General features: G+C 49.6%; 1 protein-coding gene across 1 annotated transcript; it reads right to left on the bottom strand.

Annotated features, from left to right (window-relative positions):
• Nucleotides 1-3,375: 3,375 nt before the first annotated feature.
• On the bottom strand, nucleotides 3,376-9,530 carry CLPP (caseinolytic mitochondrial matrix peptidase proteolytic subunit). Its single transcript, XM_066345050.1, has 6 exons — nucleotides 9,296-9,530; nucleotides 9,137-9,208; nucleotides 8,521-8,617; nucleotides 6,636-6,823; nucleotides 5,546-5,651; nucleotides 3,376-3,730 (listed from the first exon to the last, which is right to left on the bottom strand). Exons 1-6 carry the CDS (start codon nucleotides 9,491-9,493, stop codon nucleotides 3,558-3,560), a joined length of 834 nt encoding a protein of 277 aa, XP_066201147.1. The 5' UTR covers nucleotides 9,494-9,530; the 3' UTR covers nucleotides 3,376-3,557.
• Nucleotides 9,531-10,008: the final 478 nt, after the last annotated feature.

Raw genomic sequence — 10,008 nt, 5'->3', positions numbered from 1 at the left:
CTTGTCCTTTTAGACATACATACTGAAATATTTACAGATGTAATGAAAACTAGGATTTACTTCAAAGTAATCCAGGGAAGTGGGGGACAAAGAGGGATGAGTCAGTTGACCTTGAATTGGAATTGTGGAATTAGTGTGATGGTGCAGGATGCCTCATTATCCTGTATTTTCTTTTTTATTTATTTATTTATTTATTTATTTATTTTTGTATTTTTCTGAAGCTGGAAATGGGGAGAGACAGTCAGACAGACTCCTGCATGCGCTGGACCGGGATCCACCCGGCACGCCCACCAGGGGCGATGCTCTGCCCACCAGGGGGCGATGCTCTGCCCCTCCGGGGCGTCGCTCTGCCGCGACCAGAGCCACTCCAGCGCCTGGGGCAGAGGCCAAGGAGCCATCCCCAGCGCCCGGGCCATCCTCGCTCCAATGGAGCCTTGGCTGCGGGAGGGGAAGAGAGAGACAGAGAGGAAGGGGGGGGGGGTGGAGAAGCAAATGGGCGCTTCTCCTATGTGCCCTGGCCGGGAATCGAACCCGGGTCCCCCACACGCCAGGCCGACGCTCTACCACTGAGCCAACCGGCCAGGGCCCTGTATTTTCTTTTTTTAAAAGATTTTATTTACTGATTTAGAGACAAAAGTGAGAGAAGTGGGGGAGCAGGAATCATCAACTCATAGTAGTTGCTTCTTATATGTGCCTTGACTGGGCAAGCGCAGGGTTTTGAACCAGCAACCTCAGCGTTCCAGGTCGATGCTTTATTCACTGCACCACAACAGGTCAGGCTATATTTTCTACTTTTGTATATATTTAAAATTGTCCATGGGCCTGGCTGGGTACCTCAACTGGTTAGAGCATTGTCCAGACATGCTGAGGTTGCAGGTTTGATCCCCAGTCAGTGCACATACAAGAATCAACTAATGATGGCATGAATGAGTGAACAGCAAATTGATGTTTATCTCCCTTTCTCTCTCTCTAAAACTCAAATTTTAAAAAATGTCTGGAATGAAAAGTTCAGCCAAATGTAACTGATGAAGATGGTCAAATTAAAAAGTCCTCTGAATTTTAAAAAATACAAAATTCACCCCAATTCTGCCTCCAGCCCCAGCCCTGTGTCTTCTTCTGCTCTTATTTTTTTTTTTTTTTTTTTTAGAGAGGAGAGGGAGACAGAGAGAGAGGAGAGACAGAGAGAGAAGGGGGGGGGGGGGAGCTGGAAGCATCAACTCCCATATGTGCCTTGACCAGGCAAGCCCAGGGTTTCAAACCGGCAACCTCAGCATTTCCAGGTCGACGCTTCATCCACTGCGCCACCACAGGTCAGGCTCTTCTGCTATTCTTTACAGCAAATTCTTTAAAAGACTTGTCAGGCCCCCATATTTTCTGGCCCATTCTTTCTGGGTCCCTACAGCACTGAAAGTGCTTATTTAGTTCCACTTAGTGACTTCCAGTGTGCCAAATCCAATGGTCAATTCTGAGCCTGACCACGAATTCATTGACAAGCTGATGACTCCTACATTTTTATTTCAAACCCAGACCCCAGACTTACCCATCCCCTGGGATATCTAAGGCTCATCCAACATCAAACATAACATGTTCAAATCAGCTTCCAAACCTGCTCCTCCCACCAGCCTTCTCGTCTCAGTTAACAATTCTCTATCTTTCTAGCTCCTTTGGGCCAGTCTGCTGGAGTTTATAAAGATAACTCCAACAAACTCCTCTCTCAAATCTCACATCCCACCTGTCAGCCTTGCCTTTAAAACCTGGCTGGAATCTGACCTCTCCAACTGGTCAGGCCTTCAGCCTGCATCTGAATTATTCCAGTTTCCTAACTGGTCTCCAGGTTTCTTTTCTTTTTCTTTCTTTTTTTTTTTTTTCAGAGAGAGAGAATCCGAGAGAGGGATAGACAGGGACAGACAGACAGGAACAGAGAGATGAGAAGCATAATCATTAGTTTTCCGTTGCGCGTTGCAACACCTTAGTTGTTCATTGATTGCTTTCTCATATGTCCCTTGACCGCGGGCCTTCAGCAGACTGAGTAACCCCTTGCTGGAGCCAGCGACCTTGGGCTCAAGCTGGTGAGCTTTTGCTCAAACCAGATGAGCCCACACTCAAGCTGGTGACCTTGGGGTCTCAAACCTGGGTCCTCGGCATCCCAGTCCGACGCCCTATCCACTGCGCCCTGCCTAGTCAGGCTGGTCTCCAGGTTTCTAAGCTTACTGCACTCCTCCCAACTCTCTGTGGGAGACAGACATACTCATCCTTTTTGTTCCTCTTCTCAAAACCTTCTGCAGTTCACCTCCCTCCTTGCTAAGACCTACCAGGCCTTTTGAGATTTGTACTTCTCCCCTTTCTGCTCTAATCTTCTCCACTCTAGCACCTGGTTCCTACCAGGTGCCAGGCACAGTTCTGCCTCAGGGCCTTTACATTCACTGTGCCTTCTGCCTGGACTGGTCTGTCCCAAGATAGCAACATGTCTCCCTCCCTCACCTCCTTCAGGTCTTTGCTCAAGTGTCACCTTCTTAGCAAAGCCTTTGCTGGCGACTCCATCTAAAACTCAACACACTGCCATGGCCAGGTAGCTCAGTTGGTTAGAGTGTGGTCCTGACACCCCAAGGTTTAGGGTTTGATCCCCAGTCAGGACACATATAAGAATCAACCAATGAGCCCTGGCTGGTTGGCTCAGTGGTAGAGCGTCAGCCTGGCGTGTAAGTCCCAGGTTCGATTCCCAGCCAGGGCACATAGGAGAAGCGCCCATCTGCTTCTCCACCCCTCCCCCTCTCCTTCCTCTCTGTCTATCTCTTCCCCTCCCGCAGCCAAGGCTCCATTGGAGCAAAGTTTGCCCGGGTGCTGAGGATGGCTCTGTGGCCTCCGCCTCAGGCACTAGAATGGCTCCGGTTGCAATAGAGCAACACCCTAGATGGGCAAAGCATCGCCCTCTAGTGGGCATGCCAGGTGGATCCCAGTCGGGTGCATGCAGGAGTGTCTGTCTGCCTCCCTGCTTCTCACTTCAGAAAAATAAAAAAATCAACCAATGAATGTATAAATAGAATAACAAACCGACATTTCTTTTTTTCCCTTCCTCTAAAATCAATCAAAAAAATTTTTTTAAATTAATTAAAAGAAAACTATCTTTCACACACACATTCTACATACTGCTTTTCCTAATTTTAAACTGTCTATCCCCACAGAATAAGATTTTTGTTTCCTTCACGATGTGCAGGGGTCTCTAGAACAGTGGCTGAAATGGAAGTTGAGGCTCAGTTGAGGCTGCTGAAGTTCAGCTGAAGGTCAGAGCCTCAGGGTCAGGGTCAAAGCAGAAGGGGCCTTGTGAAGTGATATGCATGCACAGGGGTAGAGCAGGGAAGGAAGGAGCCACAGAAGGGGAGCAAAGACTACAAAGATTTAATTTAAAATCACAGTATCTGAGTGAGGCTACCCGCCATTACAGACACCTCCAAGTCCAAAGGTTCTCAAGGAGCTCTCCAGGCTCAGCAGTGAGGGGCTGGCAGGGCAGCAGCCATAGCTTCTGGCCCCTCAACTTTCCTTCACAGGGTGAGGTCCACTTAGGTGCTCACGGGGGCAGGTTCTGCTGTCGTTGCTGCCGCCACAGGCTCCTTCTGCACTAGCTCAGGCTCGTCCTCACCGTCCTGAGGTGGGTGCACCAGAACCTTGTCTAAGATGCCAAACTCCTGGGCCTCTATGGGGCTCATGTAGCGGTCTCTCTCCATGGCCGACTCTACAGGGGGAAGGGGTAGGCAGGACATGGGTGATTTAAAGCAGATACCTGGGGCAAGGTGTGGGTCCCCTTTTGCTACATTTTCCCTTTGTGACCTTGGCCTTCCTGCTTTGTACTTGTTTCCCCATTGCTAAAATACCTATTTCAATTTTAATGTTTTTACTTGTTATTAATGTATAATAATACAAGAAAGGACATGAATCATAAGTAGATAATGTGATGAATTTCAGACTGAATATACCTAAATGGCCAGAACCCTGATGAAGAAATGAAACATTGCCCTGGCAGTTGGCTCAGTGGTAGGGCGTCGGCCCGGCATGTGGATATCCTGGGTTTAATTCCCAGTCAGGGCACACAGGAGAAGTGCACATCTGCTTCTCCACCCCTCCCCCTCTTGCTTCTCTCTCTCTCCTCCCCTCCTACAGCCATAGTTTGATTACAGCGAGCTGGCCGTGGATGCTGAGTGACTCCATGGCCTTCACCTCAGGCGCTAAAAAAATGGCTCCAGTTGCAGCAGAGCATCGCCCCCTAGTGGATCCCCGTAGGAGAGCATGTGGGAGCCTGTTTCTGCCTCCCCTTCTCTGACTGAAAAAAAAAAAAAGAAAAAAGAAAGAAATGGGACATTGCTGGATCCCCTGAAACCTTGCTCAGGCCCTACTTCCTGTCACCAAGTTCTCCTGCCCAAGAATAAACACAATCCTCACAGTGGCCTAACAGTTATGCCTGTTTTTGTTCACTAAATATGTAGAATCACAGTGTTGACTCTTTTTTACATTCAGCATTAGGTTTCTGAGATTCACGCCGGCTGCTGTGTCTCTCGCTGCTGTGTAGTATTCCACCACTGTAACAAGCATTCTACTGCTGTGGCCATCTGGGTAGTTCCATTTGGGGCCTGTACAAATAGGACTGCCGTCAGCATTCCCGTCCGCATCTTTTCACATGGTTGGCCTTAGCCAGTAGTACCCAACAGCTGGAGTTAGGAAGCTGCAAGTCAGAGCCTCACTGGTTATACGCTTTTCACTCCAACCTGCAGTGGATAAGAGTTCCAGTTGCTCCACACCCTTGTCAGCATTTGCTGTTATTAGTATTTTATATTTTTGCCATTCCAGTGGATTGAAATGGTACCTTGCTGTGGCCTTCATTTCTTTTCCCTTATTAACTCCTGGTGTCATGATTAAACAGCATCACTAGAGACGGAGAGCATCTTTTCTTATGTTTCTTGGCCACTTGGAATATTCTTTGTTGAAGACCCTGCTGAAACTTTTTGACCTATTTCAATTAAGTTTTGAGGATTCTGTAAATTGTTTTTTTGTTTTTTTTTTAAAGCCTTTATTCATTTTTAGAGGAGGGGGGCAAGAGACAGAGAAGGGGAAAAGAGCAAAAAGCATCAACTCCCATATGTGCCTTGACCAGGCAAACCCGGGGTTTTGCACCAGCGACCTCAGCATTTCCAAGTCAACACTTTATCCACTGCACCACCACAGGTCTGTGTTTTGTTTTGTTTTTAAGTCCTCAGAACAGGGATTTTCAACTAGGGGTGATTTTATCCGCCATGGGACACTGGGCAATGTCTGCAAACAGTTTGGGTTATCATAATTGGAGTGTGTTCCTGGCATCAAGTGGGTAGCAGCCAGGATGATGCTCAGTACCCTACAGTACATAAGACGACCCCCACCACAGAGAATGATTGACCCAGAGCATCAACAATGGCGAAGTTGAGAGGCCCTGGCTCAGTGCAAAAACTGACCTTTATATCTATGCTGATTCAAATAAAGGAGAGCAGCTGGGAGGTCTGCCTGGGGACAGGGCACTCACCAATCACCTGCAAGCTCTGTTTGGTGTGCTTGGCATAGATGGTGTAGAGCTGCTTCTTGAGTTTCATGATCTCCTCTGCCTGAATGGCTATGTCTGTGGCTTGGCCCTGGGGATGTCCCAAGAAGGAGAAGGTTGGAACCAGTGTCAGCTACTCATGGGGAGGCTGGAGATGGGGACTTAGGAGCCCCCTTTGGACTTCAGTGTTCAGGCAGGTGGGACAGGGCTCTGCAAGTCCCTTCCACATCCTGCTTCATCCTCATCACCATAAGGAAGATGAGGCTTCCTGGATAAACATATTTTCTTATTTTCTGTATCTGGACCTTACTGACCCAGAGAAATGGTCTCTCCCAGGGCTAGCTAATTCTTACAAATAGTAAACATCTCACCTAAAAGCATACCTTTCATGAACGAGACAATCCAGAGTCCACAGCCCCACCACCTCCTTTGGGGATCCTAACCCACCATCCCCCTGCCCTGATCACCCCAGGGCCAGCTGCCAGACAACTAGGGAGAACTATTCCACCTCAGAGCTTGTTGTAGTTATTCAAACTACCAATCATAAGCCTGTTTATCTTGCCTTGCCCCCAGTTTTTCCCACAGAAACTACAATAAAGGCTTTTGCCAAGTTTTCTTCCTGCTGCTTGCTCCCTTTGCCTCCTGACCAACACTGGTATTTCCCGGTGGGCCGTGCTGTAGCCTGGCATGTCTTCTCCTCTTGGAAACTGTAACAAACTGTCTTTTCAATAGCAGTCTTCTTCAGTTGACCTCACTATATCTGAATAATAAACCCTACACTTTTAAAACACTCCTGCATGAGTTTCACCTAGTCAGTTCTTCTGTCTAGAGCAGGCGTCCCCAAACTACGGCCCGCGGGCCACATGCGGCCCCCTAAGGCCATTTATCCAGCCCCCGCCGCACTTCCAGAAGGGGCACCTCTTTCATTGGTGGTCAGTGAGAGGAGCACTGTATGTGGCGGCCCTCCCAACGGTCTGAGGGACAGTGAATTGGCCCCCTGTGTAAAAAGTTTGGGGACCCCTGGACTCTAGACCCTTGTCCCCCATCCCGGAAGTTCACAGGGCCTGGCACTCACCCGGGCGCCCCCAGAGGGCTGGTGGATCATGATGCGTGAGTTGGGGAGCGAGTGGCGCATGCCTGGGGTGCCCGCAGCGAGAAGCAGGGAGCCCATGCTGGCAGCCTGACCCACACACCACGTGCAGATGGGGTTCAGGATGTACTGCATCGTGTCGTAGATGGCCAGGCCCGAGGTCACCAAGCCGCCTACGGGTGGGGGCATGAGTTAGGGTCTGTGCCAGCTCCTCCTGCCATCCTTTCCCTATTGCAGCCTCTGGTCCTAGGGAGGGCTGGTGTGGACACAGCCTGTTAAAGGAGGGTCTATGGCTTGGGGTGGAGGGACGGAAGTGATAGAAACAGGTGACACAGGCCAGATGGGAGCAAAATGAGAGTGCCTGGCCTGACCAGGGGGTGGCACAGTGGATAGAGCGTCGGACTGGGACACGGAGAACTCAGGTTCGAAACCCTGAGGTCACTGGCTTGAGCGCGGGCTCATCCAGCTTGAGCACGGTCTCAACAGCTTGAGCGCGGGGTCCTGCTTTGAGCATGGGATCACAGACATGACCCCATGGTCACTAGCTTGAGCCCAAAGGTCACTGGCTTAAAGTCCAAGGTTGCTAGCTAAAGCCCAAGGTCACTGGCTTGAGCCCAAGGCCACTGGCTTAAGCAAGGGGTCACTTGCTCTGCTGTAGCCCCCCGGGTCAAGGCACATGAGAAAGCAATCAATGAACAACTTAGGAGCCACAACAAAGAACTGACACTTTTCATCTCTCTCCATTCCTGTCTGTCTGTCCCTATCTGTCTCTCTTTCTGACTCTCTCACTGTCTCTGTAAAAAACAACCAAAAAAAATGAGAGTGCTTGCACCAGAGTGAGCTAACTGTTGTCATGTGCAAGTGGGCCCAGGGCGACCAGATCTGCCAATTTTTCAAGAGATACTAGAAATTGGGACAAGTGGTGGCTGAGGGTGAATGAAGTTCTGGAGGCAGCCTACCTGGGTTTGACCCCCTGGCTGGCAATCTACCATCAATGTGGCCTAGGCAAGTTATCTAGCCTGTCAGAGCCACAGTGTCTCTTCACAGATTGTAACTAAATAGTACCTACCATGTAAGGTTGCCATGAGGACCAAATAATTTAAAAGCACGTAAAGTGCTTAGAAAAGCACTTAGCACACTAAGCACTCAAGTCAAGACTGGCTATTCTTTTTTTGGAGGGAGAGGGCGGTGATAGTGGAATCTATCAATTTTTAAATGTTGACATTTTAAATGTCAGGTTGGTAAAATGTGTGTGATAAAGAAATACCATATGATTTCACATATAGTGGAATCTAAAGAAAAAAATAAACAAATAAGCAAAACAGAAAAAGGCTCATAGATACAGAGAACAGACTGAGAGTTGCCAGAGTGGAGGAGGTTCAGGGACTGGATGAAAAAGGCGAAGGGATTAAGATGTACAAATTGGCACTCACAAAATAGTCAAAAGGATGGAAAGACAGCATAGGGAGTATAGTTACTAAAATTGTAATAATTATGTATGGTGCCAGGTGGGTATTAGAATGATCAGGGGGATCACTTTGTAAATTACAATACTTTTTATCCACTATGCTGTACACCTGAAACAAATATAAAATAATATTGAATGTCAACTGTAATTGAAAAAAAAAAGTTATGTCTGTGATCAAAGAGGAAAGTTCAGCTGAAGGTCTGTGAACCTAGACTTAAAAGCAAGGAACAGATAGCTTTTGGAAGTTTCACACTTTGGGGATTCAGAAGGAAACTTTGAATTCTTTCTCCAGAGAGAGAACATCCTTGATGGGGTAGAAAGTGAGAGTCTGGGTACCCTGAGTCTGAGTCACCCAGTACATACAAGGAGGGCCCCCTTGCACTCAGGGAGGCCCCAGCTCACCAGGGCTGTTGATGTACATGTGGATGGGCTTCTTGTTGCTCTCGGACTGCAGGAACAGCAGCTGTGCGATAACCAGGCTGGCCACACTGTCATCAATCTGCAATAAGGGAGTACAGGGGTGTCTCCAGATGGGAATGGTGGGGAGAGGGCTAAGGAAAAGGGGTTTTGGTGTGGATGGGGATGAGATGAGTCAGAGAACCAGGATCAGGGTCAGAGCCCAAGACGAGCGGGACAGAATTAAGAATTCATGCGAGGATGTGTGTGTGGGGGGGGGGGGGTTAGGACCCAGGGGGTTTGGGGCACAGGAAGGGAAGAGATCAGGAGGGTTGGGGGATTGGAGTCCAGAAATAGGGACGGGATCACAGCTGTGGGAGGTAATCAGGAGTCAGGGAGAAGAGGATTTGATGAAGGGATCAGGAGGGAATGGAGAGAGGTACTTAAGACCAGGAGGGAGTTCGAAGCCTTATATGCAAGGAAGAGGGTGTCAGGTTGAGTCCAGAGCTGAGTCCAGGGGCGAAAGTCAAGTAGGAGGGACCAGAGGGCCAAGGGGGTAGAGAAGAAGGGGCGAACAGGGTCCCGGAAGACGCAGGGGAGGATCAGCGTGCGGGGTGCTCACCGGACCCATGACACACACAATGCGCTCCCGCAGCAGCCGCGAGTAGATGTCATAGGCTCGCTCACCGCGACCCTGTAGAACAAAGACGGAAATGAGGCCCAGCGCCAGCCGTGCCCCCAGCCCGAGCCTCCAGGACATGTTCTCGACCGACCGCTATACCGTCTGCTCCACCACGATGGGAATGAGCGGGATAGCCCGGGCCACCGTCGTCTGCAAGCTCCGCTGCAAGGCCAGGCCAGTCTCGGGCGTCCGCTGTGTGGGGAAGCGGGCGGCGAGGCGAGGCCCCAACACGGGGCACCGGCCTGCCGCCAACACGGTCGCGCCCGCCAATATTCTGTGCCACATTCTGCCGCTCATCCGTCCCGGCTTCCGTCTGATGGCAGAACTACAATTCCCGGCGTGCTTTGTGTTTACAGCACTTGCTCTCTAGATCGCCCACTTCCGGGAGGATGGGTGGGCACATTTGTGTGGGGGCGGGGCGGAGGTGGTAGAGGAAAGTGAACCCGGGGGAAAGCTGGGGGTTTTTTAGAATGTCTAGTTTGGGTCTTTTTCCCGATAAATTCGTCATAATTTTCTGCTAGTCATTACGTGTTTTAAAAATCAACATTCGACTGCCGGTGCTAACGTCAGTGGGACGGATCCGGATTGTGGGAGACGGGGTGGTAAAAATATCAACATTGTGCTCAATGGGTCCTGGCCTTCGCGACCTAGGCTGACTCCTATCGAGACATTGTCATTTACTATGGTCTGTTGTGGGATAGAGGGAGGGTCCCAGGTTGTGGGAGCCCGAGGGTGGGCTCAAGCACTGAATCACTTACTGTGTAATCTTAGGTGCATTGCTCCCTTCTATGGCTCAAATTTCTTATCTGGAA

Source organism: Saccopteryx leptura, chromosome 1 (assembly GCF_036850995.1).
Source record: "Saccopteryx leptura isolate mSacLep1 chromosome 1, mSacLep1_pri_phased_curated, whole genome shotgun sequence".
Lineage (NCBI taxonomy): Eukaryota > Metazoa > Chordata > Mammalia > Chiroptera > Emballonuridae > Saccopteryx > Saccopteryx leptura.
This window is presented reverse-complemented; position numbering and strand designations above follow the sequence as displayed.

What these genes read in the sequence shown, in the direction of transcription:
- CLPP (XM_066345050.1), bottom strand. Translation starts at nt 9,493, where the DNA reads ATGAGCGGCAGAATGTGGCACAGAATATTGGCGGGCGCGACCGTGTTG. An exon ending in CCATCGTGGTGGAGCAGACG is followed by an intron (nt 9,209 to 9,295) that starts GTATAGCGGTCG and finishes TTTGTTCTACAG; the next exon opens with GGTCGCGGTGAGCGAGCCTA. An exon ending in CATGTACATCAACAGCCCTG is followed by an intron (nt 6,824 to 8,520) that starts GTGAGCTGGGGC and finishes CCCCACCCGTAG; the next exon opens with GCGGCTTGGTGACCTCGGGC.